Here is a 17,374-nt window from a genome sequence, read left to right on the forward strand (position 1 = left end):
TGGCATATCAAGATTCTGGAGTACTCGGTCAAAGGCAGAATCTAGAGTATCGTTCCTTGAACTCCTTCTCGGCTACCTCGCATTCCTTTTCTGAGGACCCAGAGAGGCGCTCTTGACTCAAAAGTGAGATAGAAGTAAGGAATGGCATAGGGCATCCCTGGAGATAGCCCAGTTGATGAGCCAGGAAATTAGGATGGTAGACTGCCTAGCTTCCTCATCGAGCTTTGCAACCATAGGGTAGGTCACAAGTGATGATAAATGATCTCTAGGATTGTCGAATATCAGCTTTGTCAGCCTCTTCCGACGTCGATTGTGGAAGGATGATGGAAGATGGATATGACCAACGACCATAGATTTTGAATTCATCATCTGACAAGTCCTCTAGGCTGAAGAAATATTTGAAAATTTCCTCGACCGAGTGAGTAAGGATGGGGCACGAAGCTAGCTCAAGACCCATTGCTTCGGATGATTTGAAGCTTGGGACTTCTGGCCATAGTGTCGAGAAATAAACTTGTAGGCTGAGCTGGAAGACCTAGAGCAAGCCGTTTTGATGGGGTCAACTTTCCCTACGGTAGCTTTAGCCAAGCACCTGGTAAGGTTGGCAAGGATGGCCAGGCTAAAGGCTAAGACATCACCACTGGCCAGGGCTTCAGCGACAACATGTTCTCGGCCAGACCCCTTATTCGACTTGGCTTAAAAGATGTACTTGTTATTCCAGTAGAATAAGAAAGCCCTGTGTTCCCCTTTCTTAAGATCTCCCCCTTCCGAACCGACAAAGTGGGTGATTAAGGTGTTGTAGTTGAAAAAGTTCTTGTGCAGTTTATGCACGTCCTTTTCGGCAACCTTTAGTTTTCTTTCATCAAGGCTTCAACGGTACGTTCCTCGAAGACTATCTTCAGGTCTAGGTACCTGGAGAGCAAAGTGTCGCTTGGGAGGCCAGTTAGAGAGGTGCCAAGTATGGTTGTAATGACCAGCATCATTGAACCAAGAAGGCCAAGGGGAAACACCATCATGTTGGTGGCTGAGCACCAAAAGCTGAAGGCAGCCATCACAAGTTCTCGATCCAAGTTCATCTGGATGGTTAAGAGTTTGATGGCATTAAAAATGCCGAAAGATCTTCACTCGTTGCCAAAGTATGGCCCCATTCGAGTGACCAAGGCAGCCCAAGTTGCAGTGGTTGAAGGCCAGACACCTTGGGGCTTGGCTGATTCCTATTTCGACCAATCATACCCTTGGAACAAAGGTTTCAGGCAGTGAACCTTCAGGATATCGGTGATGGCTTATAGGACGTCATCCTTGAAAAGTGGGCCGAGGGTTTGGTGGGAAGCATTTGGTTCATCCTCGAATCAGATGGTTTTGATAGTATTCCGATCAGTGATATTGCGACACTTATCTCATTCCTCGACGAATATTGAAATTCAAGTATTGGCAGCCCTTGATAGAGATGAATGTTTTATGGGTTTCAAAGTATGGATTCTTTTCCAGGTTTCGGAGCAAATGGCAAGGGATTTGAGAGATATGAAAGCGTGAAAATCTCAATGAAAGAGAGTTGGGTATTTATAGGCATTTAGGAAGGAGATCAACAATTTTATTTTAAAAGAATAAGGGGTAGATTCGACCACAATGTTATGTAATCATGATGGATATTCAGAGAATTTAGATGAAGAGGCCGAAAAAAATTGCGAATTAAGGGTGCATGATTACATGACGGCGAGTTTTATGAAGAAGGGACGTTTTAGTGCTCGCATGACTTAGGGATGCCGAAAACTCACTAATCAAGGATGTACGATTGTATATGACGGGGAACTTATGGTGAAACAACGTTTCAGTGTCCGCACACCTCAATAGTCATTATTAGGGGACATACATGCTAAGAAGATGCCATGTGGTAGGGAGTCTGACATGATTGAGATTGTGCAATCGTGCTCCATATATGTGCCTGAATGGTTAGGGGATTTGAGGTTTCTTGGCGTTCGCTAGGACTATGTTAAGGATTTGATTTCGCTTCCTCGAGGTTGAAGTTCAGCTAAGACTTGTAGGTCGAAGACCTCAAAAGCAAGGGGTAATGTTTGGGCCAAAATATTATTTTGGGCTGAACTAGGAGTTCTTCTCGGCCTAATAATCTTCTTCTAGAATTATCATGGGTCGTCTAGTCAGGATCGGCTGAATCATATTGTAGGACGGATTGGTTTAGATAAGGATGGAGTAGTCGAGACCTAGTGCAATGGGGAGTCTTAAGAGGCTAAGGATGTTAAGACTTAAGAGATGCATCTGGTTTGATGATTAGCTTGGTTCAAAGTCCTTTTTGATTTAGGATTGGCTAAAACCTAATCAAATTAGGTTGAGAAGTTCTAATCTGAGTATGATTTTAGCCCAGCTATGAAGGGTTTCTCTACTATAGATAGAGGAGGGAGCATATATTCAAGCTCTCTCCAATTCAACACATAAACTGCCCTGTGCATAGTCTCACTCTACGCGAAACCTCTCAACAACCTTGAGATTCTTATTTTCTTTTTTTCGCCAACACATCTTCAGTTTGGATAAATAGCATTGTGAAGGCAACCGATGACATCTTTAGTTTGGATAAATAAAATTGTTGCCGTAGAGTTAGCCGATCACGGAGCACCTTCATTTTGGATAAACAACACTGCTTTGGAGTCGACTGATTACCTATCCAAGTCTCGATCGACAAGGATTTACATGTTCTTGTTGATGGAGGTCATCTCGTCAGCCTTCTCGGCGAAGTGAGGTGTTACTAGGTTACTACATTCAGCACATTAAAAGCCGAATCTGATATTGAAATTCGCAAAGCTAGAAGCCTTGTCTTCAAGCTCTAGAACCCAAAGGCTAAGACGTATTCCTTCCTCGGCCGCAATTGCAAAATCAAGAAGTCAGCAGTGCGCTCAACGCAACATCAACACATTTTACTCCCCGGCCAAGCTCGACCGTCGAGTTGGCACACCCCGAACATAACCAAAGGATGTAGTTAGCTCATTAGTTACTCGACTTGCGCGTTCTGTAGGCTTAGTAATTTTTAGAATCAACATCATGTTATAATTTTATTTTTTATTTAATATAACACAAATAAAATAATGTGGCAAAACATGACACAATCATACAAGAAACCTGAAAATGCGACATGGGAAATTAAAAGGTAGGACGGACACGTTTCACATTTCAGAATAAATGTTTAAAACAGTCATAATGTTTACACCAACATTTATATCTTGAAATGTAGTAAAGGCTGACATGTCCCTTTTGCTTTTTCTGAGGCGTGGTGCATCATATACTCTTTCAAATCGAGTTCCCGGTAGACTTGGGGATTTTCTTCTGTTACCAATTCCTTGATTGGTGCGTAAGCTTTTGATTTCCCTGCGACAACATATGGTCGAAAAAAGCTTGCCACCGAAATTCTTGGGCCTACACTCTTGGATATTACTCTGTGGGGGACACTCGTATACTTGTCGTTTGCCATGAGCTGCACAAAAACAAGAAAAATTATAAGGCAAGTGAATTAGGCCAGACCAGTCCATCTCTAGCTGCCTTCTTCGAATTTCTCTTTTCATAAATTAGACGAACACTTTTAAGATTTCAAATTATTTTCACAAACTCCTTCTATTAAAATTTCATCTAAAATTATTTGTGGCATAAAAAATGTTTCTTTAACTGACAAATTTTTCGTGAGAGATAATTACACGAACACCGCTGGGGTTTACTGTATTCTCACGTAACCCTAAGGTTTATTATTGTTTTTTCCACGTTCCTCCATACGGTTATAATATTTGCATAAAGACTCAACATGAGGTTTTAACATGTTTTCTTTTTAGCACTCAACACAAAATGACTTGACATTAGTTAAAAATAAGTTAACAAAATATAATTTCGTGAAGTTAAAACAATCTTCTAAGTTCTCGTCATGTCTTTATCTTACATGCTAATAAACGAGGTTAATTTCTTTTAAATTTCGTAATTGTCATAATGTTCTTCTTCCTTATAAAGGGTGGAATATAAAAAAGGTTTTTTTAACTTTAATCCTTTAAGAAGATTGAAATTTAAAATAAACCTGGTGTTAGATTACATATTGATTATAATCCCTTATTTGTCTTTAATTCAAAATAATTAATGTGCATTTTATTTAATGCGTCATGTCCCGGGCTCCACTCTGCCGTAGTACAATATTGTCTACTTTTGGCCCCGACCACGCCCTCACGGTTTTGTTTCTGGGAACTCATGCGAGCAGAATTTCCCGGTGGGTCACCCATCCTGGGAATGTTCTGGCCCCTTTCTCACTTAACTTCGGAGTTCCTACGGAACTTGAAGTCAGTGAGTTCCCAAAAAGCCTCGTGCTAATTGGATGTGGGTATGTATATATAAGGAATAGAGGATCCACTCCCCTGGGCAATGTGGGATCTAACAATCCACCCTCATTGAGGGCCCGATGTCCTCGTTAGCACACTTCCGGCCAGGGATTAGCTCCAATACCAAATTGTCACATCCCGACCCAGGCTGCAACACATCCCAGGCTTGACACCACCGTAGCACGATATTGTCCACTTTGGGCCCCGACCATGCCCTCATGGTTTTATTTCTAGGAACTCACACGAGAACTTCCTAGGGGGTCACCCATCCTAGGACCGCTCTCGCCCGAACTTGCTTAACTTTGAAGTTCCGATGGAACCCGAAGCTAGTGAGTTCCCAAAAGGCCTCATGCTAATTGGAGGTGGGTATGTACATATAAGGCATGATCCACTCCCTTGGGCGATGTGGGATCTAACAATCCACCCTCCTTTGGGGCCCGACGTCCTCGTCGACACACTTCCGACCAACGAATGGCTTTGATACCAAATTGTCACAGCCTAGCCCCGCCTCCATCATAGCACGATATTGTCCGCTTTGGGCCCTGACCACACCCTCACGGTTTTGTTTCTAGGAACTCATATGAGCAGAACTTCCTAGTGGGTCACCCATCCTAGGATTGCTCTTGCCCAAACTCGCTTGACTTTGGAGTTCTGATGGAACCCCAAGCCAGTGATTTTCCAAAAGGCCTTGTGCTAACTGGACGTGGGTATGTACATATAAGGCATAAAGGATCCACTTCCCTGGGCGATGTGTAAATTACATGTTCTATTGATAAGAATTCTAAGACATGATTTAATAATTGTTCTAGGCGTCGATCGTTCGTGACACCTTAATGTTTGTGCTAGGGAATTGTAGCGCAGACTCTAGGTGAGTGGGCTTTTGGTTTTCCATATATATGTATATATGCTTTACATTTTCCCAGAAACTGTTTTAAACAAGCGTATTCTTTTAAATGCCATGTCATGCTTGCATTTCATTTTATTATATGCATTGGTATGTATATGCATAATATTGTATGGCGCTACAGAGGCCTAGTAAGTTTCAGGTGAGTACTGTATGATGTTAGTGGTTACATTGGTTATGGTTATATGTAGAGACATGTAGAGCTTATTATCCTGCACCCCGGTGTTAGTGCTCCCGCCCGTGGTCAAGGCACAGTCCTTCATGTGATGTTCACTTCCCGCACCGCACGCTCACCTTGGATCCAAGTTTGGTGCACAACCCTGTTGTATAGACAACATTAGGTGTTTCTGACTCGTAGGTGACTCGCAATTATTCGCACTACCTTTACATAATTGTAGCACTTGAGCGTACTTACCCATCCCTATCGTACAAACCACAATAGGTGGTTCCGACTCGTGTGCAAGAATTGGTTAATAAGCTATAGGTTCAACCATACAGGTCACGTTAGGTGACTCTAGCTGGCATATCATATTACATTAATTTATTTCACCTGGCGTACTTTTTTCATTGCTGAGATACTTGACATGGCACATACTTCGGTTTTCATTACTCTCGAGCATGATTTCTATATACGTATGTATTATTATTTTCTGGGAAATTATACGAGTTTTACGGCAAGGGGTTATAACGTTTTCAAAAGGTTTTTATTAAAAACTTTATTCTCAGGCCCACTCACCTTTGTTTTTGCGCCCTTCCAGATTTTAGCTGCTAAAAATCCGTATCGACAAGGATTCTTGGAAAATCTCAGTATAGGTGGCTACCTCCGAGGGTATGATCCTTACCTACACTACTGTACTTTATTTATGCTATGACGTTGCGTGTGAAATGGGCTCATTTTCGCTCACATTGCACTCTTGTCTTTAGGCACTATTAGGTTTAAATTTATTCACATTTTCCACATCATTATACTTTATGGCTTCGTCACCTTCCAGGTATCGGCCAACACAGCTCGATTCGGAGTCCTAGTGGACATTCTGAATCGGGGTGTGTCAATTTGGTATCAAAGTCAATCCCTGGGCGGAAGTGTGCCGACGAGAACTTCGGATCCTTAAGGGGGGTGGATTGTTAAATCCCACATCGTCCAAGGGAGTGGATCCTCTATGCCTTATATGTACATACCCACCTCCAATTAGCACAAGGTCTTTTGGGAACTCACTAGCTTCAGGTTCCATCGGAACTCCAAAGTTAAGCAAGTTTGGACGAGAACGGTCCTAGGATGGGTGACCTCCTGACAAGTTCTCGTGTAAGTTCCCAGAAACTAAATCGTGAGGGTGTGGTCGGGGCCCAAAGCGGACAATATTGTGCTATGGCGAAGTCAAGCCTGGGTTGTGGTGGAGCCCAGGTCGGGATGTGACATAATGTCTCCCATTAAATACTTAAATTTATTAATATACAAATTTTAATTTATTATTTGACCAAAAAAGAGTTTTTTAATTTATTAATTTTATTTAGCATCTTTAAACTTGAAAGACTCAATTAATGTACCTAAATGTTAGTACCGAAATGTATTATATTAAACTAATGTATTTAAATGTTAGTGCCGAAATGTATGTACCGAAATATAAGCACCGAAATGTATTATATTGAATTAATGTAACTAAATGTGTGTACCAAAATGTATGCACCGAAATGTTAGTACAGAAATGTATTATATTAAATTAATGAACCTAAATATTTGTATCGAAATGTATGTACCAAAATGTATTATAATGAATTTAATGTACCTAAATGAAGAAGACAAAGTACATCGAAATATATTGTATAACAAAAATTAATTTATGTAAGTGTTTACAACAAAATATATTACGATAATAAAATGAAAATGAAAATTATAATCAAATAAAATTAATACATTAAAAATTAGGAAGAAAAAAAGAAATAATTAAAAAATCAAAATATAATTAATAAATGAGGTTGGGACTAAAATTAGATTTTGATCTTACTCATGGTTTTAATCTAAAAGTCATCTTTGTTAAGAATTAAAATGAAGTTTTCTATATATAAAATCTGAGGCTGAGAAGGTTATCTAAAAATATAAATAGACCTTAGGGGGTGTAGGGGTGTAGTTTGTTTATGTTACAGTCCTATTTAGAATAGGAATGTGATTGTGTAAATCCTAGGAAATATGAGAATGTATCTTATATTCCTATTAGGATTATATTACCTATTAAATGTTGTAATCTTAAAGGGAAAGGTTTTACCCTTCCTACTACTATAAATAAAGGCACAATGGGGTGAGATAACACACACCCACAATTACACATCTCTCTATTCTTCTCTCTATTGCCGCACCCCCTCTCTCTCTAAGGTCTCCATAATTGTTCAGTAAATTATGCTTACAACACTTATCAGCACGCTCTTAACGCTACGCTAACAAGAGAGTTTGATCTTCAATTTGGGGAGTTACGTTTTAATCATTCTTTTCATGATTAATTTATTATTTTATTAAATTGATCTACATGCTATTGATTCAGTTTAATTTTTCTGTGTTGAACGTAATACAACGCATTGGAGAATTCCGGCTTTGAAGAAGAATCTTCTACAAATTCAAAGGCTTTTGTTGTTTTCTGCTACTCAGGTATGCTTAAAATAAGGAAAGATATTTGAAATGACCCATGAAGCATGAAAACATTCCCCATGATGCATGAACCCCCTACATTTATATTTACCTTCCAATATATATATTGTATATGTTCATATATTGGTCAATATATATATTTGTTTCATACATTACGCAATAATTGGTATGTGGAATTTGTGAGTCAAAGAATCGAAAGAAATTAGAAGCATATTAGGGTTTTCCTAAACCCTAAAGGATTTGAAAAAAAAAAGGGGGAATTAGGACATGGTGCGGCACACCACCGCACCATCATTGTGCAAATAATCACCAGGCCTAGGCTTGGATTTTACCTCGGTAGGGCCTGCAGCCCTGAGCCTATGCATACTGGCCTTGGCCCGTAGCCATCCAACCTGCCCAATTGTATGGGCTGTCCTCCCATACACATGCTGCAACCTTTTTGGTTGCTGGGTTTTGTTGCTCTGGTCCGCATACATATAGCCAACATATGCTGGGCTTGTCACTGCGCCATCCATACCCAAGCCCGTGACCTGCAGTCACTATGGGGCTGCTTTCACGCAACCAGCCTTCGCTGGGATCCTCGTGACAACCCACAAGGCAGCTTTCGCTAGACCTATCTGTGCACTCCCTTGTGGCCCAAAACACGACCCAGCTGCGGCTAGGATCTCCTATTCCTCACCCGTGGCCTACAGCCACCACTAAAGTAACATTTGGGCCTCGCCTTATGCTTAAGGCACCCAACCCGTGCCTCTTAACCCCCGGCATTAAGCCCAATTTTTTTGGGGCTCTATTTTCGATCCAATAATATTATTTTAATATTATTTTGCTTCTACGATCGACCCCGAATGGTCCCGATCTATTGAATTAATTAAAAGTGACCTGCAGTCCATTAATCTGATAATGAATCCAAAATTATTGACCTGAAGATCACTTTTGGACATTAATGATTCAATAATTTATTTCTCTTCTTTGAACCGTCACATACTTTCGTAGTAACGAAGCTCTCACACTTGAGTTCCCGAAGACAACTCAAATCCACTACACTAAGTTAGTATATTGCATTCTGAGTTTCTTACAGGAACCTCTCCTTTATGAACTAAACGTTCATAAACTAAATTGAACCTGTAGTTTCAAATTTAGTGCCTTTGAAACTCGAAGATTTCATAAAACAATACACCCATGAAAACCCAACATTTTTCATGAAAACTATGTCTTAGAACTCGAATGTTCTAACTTTGATGCTTATGGATGATTCATTTGAATGTTCTAACTTTGATGCTTATGGATGATTCATTCCCATAGCACCAATCACAATCTTGTTCCCTCAAATTCAGTGGATTGTCGAACTGTCATAAGTTTGATTTTTCTGATTTGGACGTTTTCTAATAGAAACCACTTTAGGTGGGGTACAAGACGTGGATCGCCGCTTGACTATCAAGAAGCTGAGAAACCATTGATGCCAACAATGGCAAGGAAGAGCTGAATAAGCCTCCGCCATAATCTTTATTCGAAGACTTATGCTCAAAGCATTACAAATGGAAATACTCCCCGAACGAGGATTCCATGGCTCTTTGGCTCGCTTTTATAGACCGTCTAATCATGAAAGAAATTGCTCGCAGCAAACCATGATTACGTCCATGAATGAGTACAATTCTGAATTTTATAAATCCAATCGAATCTTGACTGGAGAATACTTTTCTCGTCATTCCATGTTTCTAACTCGCTCCTAAAGCAGCAGTGTAGAAAGTGGAAATTTTCCAAATTCTTGGATCTGATTACTACCAAAAACATGAGAGAAAGGTATGGACCCAGTTCGGCTAGAGTCTACCGAATGGCTCGACCCAGTTCGATCAAAACCTAACCAAATGGTGATGCACTGCTGCGGCAGGGATACACTGAATGGCATATTCTTTCACAATACAATTTCGAGTTTTTGTTCACAAACATATAGTATAATCAAGGCCTGCCAAGGTGTGTCATCATGCCCGAAGCATGATCCTTACTACATAAGACCTAAAACTTCAAGAATACGGGATAATATTCCCAAACCTTAACCCTGCAGAATCTACTTCCGTCTTGATGGAATAGATCATTAGTTATGCACCTATTCATGCCCCTACCAATGTTGTTGAGGCACCAATGTCTTGATGGAATAGATCATTGATTTTGCTCCACCGAACATCGTTGGCAGAGCAAAATTTCGACATGGATGGCCTTATTTCCCATGTTCTTGGATTCAAGTTTGGTGTATGTTTTACTTATGGATAATCTTATTGATATTGTCCTCGAATATGAGTTAATTGAATCATGTTTCTTAATACATGTGACCGATTCAATTAAACACGTGATTAGGTGGGAATGTGGGAAAGTTAGTTGTCTGGATGAATGCGTACTACGCACACTAACTTTACACCTAAATCACATTTCTTACAACGACTTCAGGTTTATCCAACCTGGTTAAGAGCATTGGCACGCTCCTCGTTGTATGAATGATACTGAATTATCAATTAAAGGACCTTAAATTCTTCCTGACGTTGAGTTTTTAAGGATATTCGAGATGACAATGATCATAAATGAAACCACTGAAGAAAATAGAGTGAAATATCTTTGCACCACCTCCAAAAATGAGCCTGAAGCTTTGATTTGGGGCCAATAGGTTGTCTCCCAACTGGGAATACACCACATGTGGCCGACCTATAGCTTGGTGATTGAGCAGTTTACTTGTTTTGGCACGACTTTTGGGACACTTAGGTCGAACAATGATGCTACAACGCATCTCCTTATCTGAAGTAAGGATTTTGTGCCTACAAACACACTTTGCCAATCCTGCTCATTAGGGAAATTGATTTTCTATATCATTTCTTGCAACGATATGACACGACTCCATTTTCGCAGTGGATTCAAGGGAATATATGTGGACTAATCCAACCAAAATGCGGACCATATAAATATTTATGGTTTTGGTTGATGAATCGACAAACTGTTCACATGTTTGTCCACACACATTGCTGCTAAACCTCCTGGCCGATTATGGGTTAACCACCCTACTTATCCCTTAAGGTCCCGGAGATTGGATAATGCCGGAGTGTTTAAATCGACGGTTTTCGATAAAGTATTGCATGTATTTTGGATTTCTAATTGAACATCGAATTCCCATGTTCACCCCAAATAGCCTCGCCTAGTGATCATAAAGCGCAATTTAAATGATCGCCCGAATTTTGGTAAACGTACCAAGTTTTCAGTTTCTGCCTAGGGCTATACAATCCTTGTACGCAGTTATGTTGGTCCGCCTTGAGGCCCATTGCCACCCAACCTATATGACGTTACAGTTGGTTACTGGGTACGAACCTGACGATTTTCGTATTTACGCATTTGGGTGTGCATTCCATGTGCCAAGTTGCGCCGCCGCAACATACCACCTTGGGTCCTCAGAAAAGGATGGGAATCTTTTGTCGATCATGATTCTCCTTCACACTAGCTCTATTCGAGCCCTTGCATGTGATCTCTTTACCGCTCATTTGCAGGTTGTCACTTTAATGAGACCGTCTTCCCGCCATTAGGGGGAGATAAAACCGTCAACGTTCTTGTAGAACAGCACGAATTTGCATGGACGTTGCCCACTATGTCTCATCTCGATCCCCATACCGCATAAGCGTGATAAGCAAGTGCGACGAATTCTAGATTTCAGAATGTTGCTCCAGACGCATTCCTCTGATCTAGCTGCAAGGATAGATGTACTTAACGGACGTTGAGTGAACATCCTTGGAGGGTGTCCCGCCTATGTTGGACGGTTTGGACGCCCATGTTGGACGGTCCGGTACACCGGCGGATAGACAATCAATATGTCTTGGCCTGGAGCACGACATATCATTCGGTTCGTAGGATTCACTTCCCTGGAAGAGGAAGACACGGCACAACAATGAATCTAAACTCGATCGCTGTCTTAAATCATTTCCATCTCATGAGATTAATCCGGATTACTCCCGAGACTTGAAGTTCTTGGTCCAGTATACTAGTTTGGATGAGAAAATGGAATTCAAATGAGATTATCATCGATGATGTTTTCACTTATATGGTAGCTACCAACATAAATGAAAAGCGACGATATCGAACCGTGTTCTGTTGATTAAGTGACAATGTAGAACTGATTGGACAACTAAAGTTACAATCGAGGTCAAATTCCTTACCAAAGTGTGTATTGAACCTGTCGTTCCTACACTGCCCAAGGTAACCCTGTTGAGTCACAAGTGGGAAAGGAAACGTTATGAAATGAATGAAATAGTGCGATATCATGCACGCCTTACGGCGCAATGTTTCTCTCAAAACGTCCTTTGATTGATAGCAGCATTATGAAATGTGGTTAGTATTTCTCCATGGGGATATAAATACGAAGATTTACGTGTAAGTTCCCGAAGAATTACATGGACTGGTTCAAATAGTTTCAAACCACGGAACACCCTCTTAACTCGTTTTGAGGCGTTCACTTATGGATTGAAAAATTCGACGGATGTGGTATACCCGTCTAAGTGATTATTTGATCAGTCAAGGATATGAATTATGCTCTTGCGTGTTAAACTATGAAGTCTTATTCCAAATTGCTAGAGTTACAGTTTATGTCGTTAAACACGAATCTCACTAAGCCTCTGGAAGAGCTTGAGAAAACTGACTAGCACTTGAAGATGGAATTTGAGATGAAGGATCTTGGTAAAACTCACTTATGCCTTGACCTGAAGTTAAAACATTGTTCTGACGGTATTTTGGTCTACCAGTTGAACTACACCCTCGAATGTGTCACCTTTGAGTATACCTTTAATCGTCCACACAGTATATGAAATGAGACCCTTGAAGAGGTTATGGAATCCGAAATTCCATATCTAAAAGTTCAACTTTGCGCTTCGTTGTACTTAGCTCATTGTATTTAGACAGGACATCTCCTTCGCTGTTGATCTTGGTAAAGATGCAGCACCGCGCCTACATGCAACCACTTAATTGGTATTAAAGACGTACCCTTAAGGTATTACGTGGGCAAATCCCAACACATCTTGAGCGGATCTAACCCCCTGATCCTCGAAATGATGCTTGCCTTGTTTGTTATGCTGACGTTGGTTACTTATCAAACCCGCACAAGGCAAAATCCCCAAATGGTTATGTCTTTATCGTTAGGGATATTACAATATCTTGAAGGTCCACGATATGACCCTAGTTGCGAAATCTTCGAATCGTTCCAAGACTCACCTTACTTCACTATGCCACAAGTGAGACATGGTTAGGAGTTCTTGTTGAGCATATCCGAAGTAATTGCTATTTTTCATCTATCGTTGAGTCCCAACAACGATCCATGAAGATTATGCCACATGTATCAACCCGACCAAACCATGATACATCAACGAAGTCAATGCCAAGACATATTGCGTCTACATCTACATCAGCAAAGCATCAGGAGATTGAAGTCATGCAAACCGATCTCAGACAACCTTGCCGACCTCTACACGATGTCACTGCCGAAGTCAACCTTCTAGAAGCTTGTCCGAGGAATTGGTATGCTTAACTACTCATATGCAATGCTTGTAGTTCTCATTTGGAAGTTATGTTAAACTCAGGGGGAGTATCCAGAAGTATACTCACTTGATCTTAATGTACTCTTTTTCCCTACGATTAGGAGCATTTTTCCCACTGGGTTTTTGCTACCTAACTAGGTTTTAACGAGGCACCCATCCTGGGCTGATCATACCCTTGAGAGCTCTTCTACTTGCATCCAAAAGACGTATAGTTTTGAATTAATGCAACTTCTCACTTTTCTCCTTAGACTATGGGTTTTTCTCCCGTCTTGGGTTTTACCATAGCGAGGTTTTGTGAGTTTTAATTTTTATGCATTCTTCCGTTGATTTGAGACTCGCATTTGCCCATTGTGCCAACGACTTCATCAACTGTACTTACTTCATCAATGAAGACTTGATGCGCCATTTACTTGAGTATTTACACACTTGGGGGAGTGTTTCAGTCCTATTTAGAATAGGAATGTGATTGTGTAAATCCTAGGAAATATGGGAATGTATCTTATATTCCTATTAGGATTAGATTACCTATTAAATGTTGTAATCCTAAAGGGAAAGGTTTTACCCTTCCTACTACAATAAATAAAGGCACAATGAGGTGAGATAACACACACCCACAATTACACATCTCTCTATTCTTCTCTCTATTGCCGCACCCCCTCTCTCTCTAAAGTCTCCATAATTGTTCAGTAAATTATGCCTACAACAGTTTAAAGATTTTTTATACCATCAATTTTTAGATGAAAATTTTAACGGAAGGGTTTCTGTGAAAACAATTTGAAACCTAGATATAATTCCAAAACCTCAAGGGGATTATGTGAAAAATCGAAACACCTTTGAGTGTGTTGATTTTTTTTTAGTTGTTGTTTGGATATTTGTTTGAACTTCACTATTCATTAATGGTAAAGTAATAGAAAAGTAAGAATTGAAGATAATTTTGGTATAACAACTTGCCTGCAGAAAGTCCCCAATGTTGACAAGTAGAGCACCGTCCTCGGGAGGAACATTAACCCATCGATTATCGTATAAAACTTCGAGGCCACCAGTTTGGTCCTGTAAAAGTATGGTGATGAAGGTGCCATCAGTATGCTTGCCAGTGCCCAATGTCAAGTCTGGTTCAGGGCATGCTGGGTAGTAGTGACACAGTTGAATAAGCCCCTCAGCGCAATCCATGTTTTTAAGATGGTTTGAGTTGAGCCCAAGAGCCTCGGATAGTAACTCAAACAAAATAAATCCCAAATCCATCACTTGCTTTGAGTAATCATTCACAATTTCTCTGCACAACTCCAACATATATATCAAGTTCACTCATGATTCAAGTTATGAAAGTAAATATGATCTTAAAAGACTAAAATTGCATTTAATAGTTAAAAGTACCAATATAATATAGGTTCGTTTCTCACTAGTGTCACCAACAAAAACGTATAATTGTAGCAAATATTTGCACATTTATATCATATACATTAGTACGATGTGATAAGTTTTGTATAATAATGTCGACGAATCCACCCCATCACAATAGGTGGATAGCAAATCACAACCCGTTTAATCAAAATATGAACGAGTTCTATAACTAACATTTTGTTATAGGAAATTCCTCTTACAAAGTAAATTATAGATGCAATGATGCATGATCAATTAAATCAAGTAGATGATCTCAATATATCACTTAATTGTATAAAACTAAAAGGACAAGAATTATACCTGCACACTGAGGGTAATTCTTCTGGTTTGGGTGGATCCGGAGCCACATAACACACAAGTGTATCCTTCCAGTTAGCTTCCAGAGAATGGTACATATCACGATTGGACATAAAAAACACCTTTCTCGCAAAGTCCCTTGAATAAAACTCTTTCTTAAGCTCAATATCCAGCTCATGGAACTCACGTACTCCGTCAATCATCTGATTCAAAACTTCAACAGGAATCCCATGATTTACAACCTGAAAGAAACCCCATTTCTCACTCGCAAATCTGACTTCGTCGATGACTCGAGGACGCGAAGCGGGATCGTTTTGGTGTATGCCTTGGAGATCAATGACTGGAATACTGAGCATGGCTTGCTCCCCAGCGGCCTCCGTCTCATGATCATGCCGTGATGGACAGTAGAAAATACGGGGAATTTTCGTGAAGCCTGCATCGAGCAGTCCCTTGACACCAGCTTTTGTATCATCAAATGCTTTCAGCTCACTTCTGCGGTCACCGTAATTATCCCCCATTGCAGTAGACCTAACTCCAAGTTCATCTCCAACTGCGCTTATTGTGGCCGCCATGTCCTTCAATATTTTTCCAAAGTACAACGCAAGGAAAAAGATCTAGGTCTTAGAGAAAAGCTTTATTGCTTGTTCTGTCTGGACAACCAAAGTGGTATTTATCATGCAATAATTTATTTATTTTATTAACATTGATTTTATCGGATCATCGGATGTCCCCGGGGGGACATTGTTTTAACATTGATTAAATTACTTGCCTGCAATTTAACATGGATTAAATTACTTGCTTCAAATTATATTTTGCCACTTCAATTTTGGATTATATCATACTCATACCTTATTTTTTCAGTATTGTAATTTTTACATCAGCTCACAAATTTATTACAGTAACAAACCACTGTTACATAATTTGTTAATTAACAAATTAAGTGATTGCATGGCACATATAAAACTCATATTTATTATAATGAAGCGGATGCAACTTTCCAGTTTGTAAATTAAAAAATAAAAATACTTTAAATATAAAACAAAAATTTAAAGTATCCGACGGAGCCCATATCACTTCGCCACATTTTAAATTCAAAACTCTACTCTTTCTAGAGAACTCACACCCTCAGCGCCCATAAACAGCCACACCACACCGCCCAAACCCACACCCGGAACCTTTTCTTTATCGAAATGGCCGTTCATATTCTTGTCTGTCCTATCCGATATTCGAAATGATTAAATTCATATTCATGTCTGTCCTATTTGATATGTGAAATGATTAATCAAATCATATTTCATAATACTGCTTTTTCATTGGTTACATATACAATGGCCGGTTCTTTGTTTTCTTTAATCTTGTCAACTCTAATGGTTGTACTTTTGTCTAGTCTATTCCCCTTTCGGAAGCTTCTACAATTAAGGTATCTAGTAAGGCATGGTACAACCATAGGGCGTTAAGCTAAAATATCCAAATACAAGTTGGACCTTTTGTAACATAGTAGAGCATACACACAGGATTTCTGTTAGGATTTGAAATAACAATTTGGGGCGAGAAGGTCGACCCGAGAACTACGAACCTTAGTTCAATACCCATTCTTCAGCCCAATGGGCTTTTAGCCCGTAAATAGGATTTGAAAGAACACACACAGATAAATTATTGGAAATTAATTTGTAGGTAGGTAAATTAATTTGTTCCAATTATATAAAAAATATATATATACTACACCTAGATTATATATATATATATATATATATTTTTTTTTTTTGAGAAAACCTAGATTATATTTTTTGAATCAAATAACATTTTTGTACACATGGTAGGTAAATTATTTTTCATGTATTATTACATATATTAGCCTACTACAGACATTTTTTTGGGTAAAAATATATAAAGTAATATGTATATGATTGTTTGTAGGTAAAAAGATAAAAGCAAAAGCATGATCCAATTCCTAAGTTTATGCAATATTTTGTTGTTGGTATACAATATTTTGCATCATTGGTATACAATAAAAAGATAAAGTAATGAGCATTTCAAATAGTAGGTAGGTAAATTAATATGGTCTAATTATATAACTACACACACACACACACACACACACATTTTGAATCAAATAATATTTTTGTACATGGTAGGTAAATTACTTTTTTTATATGTATTATTACATATATTAGGTTTTTTTATTTTTTATTTTTTATTTGTAAAATATATATATATA

At 39.3% G+C, this 17,374-nt stretch overlaps 1 protein-coding gene across 1 annotated transcript; it reads right to left on the reverse strand.

The window, feature by feature from the left end:
- Positions 1–3,049: 3,049 nt before the first annotated feature.
- LOC126608502 (1-aminocyclopropane-1-carboxylate oxidase homolog 1-like) lies at positions 3,050–15,806 on the reverse strand. The gene is made up of 3 exons (XM_050276443.1): positions 15,160–15,806; positions 14,410–14,731; positions 3,050–3,478 (listed from the first exon to the last, which is right to left on the reverse strand). The coding sequence occupies exons 1-3, from the start codon at positions 15,726–15,728 to the stop codon at positions 3,221–3,223; spliced, it is 1,149 nt and encodes a 382-aa protein (XP_050132400.1). The 5' UTR covers positions 15,729–15,806; the 3' UTR covers positions 3,050–3,220.
- Positions 15,807–17,374: the final 1,568 nt, after the last annotated feature.

The sequence above is a fragment of the Malus sylvestris genome, chromosome 16 (genome assembly GCF_916048215.2).
Source record: "Malus sylvestris chromosome 16, drMalSylv7.2, whole genome shotgun sequence".
NCBI lineage: Eukaryota > Viridiplantae > Streptophyta > Magnoliopsida > Rosales > Rosaceae > Malus > Malus sylvestris.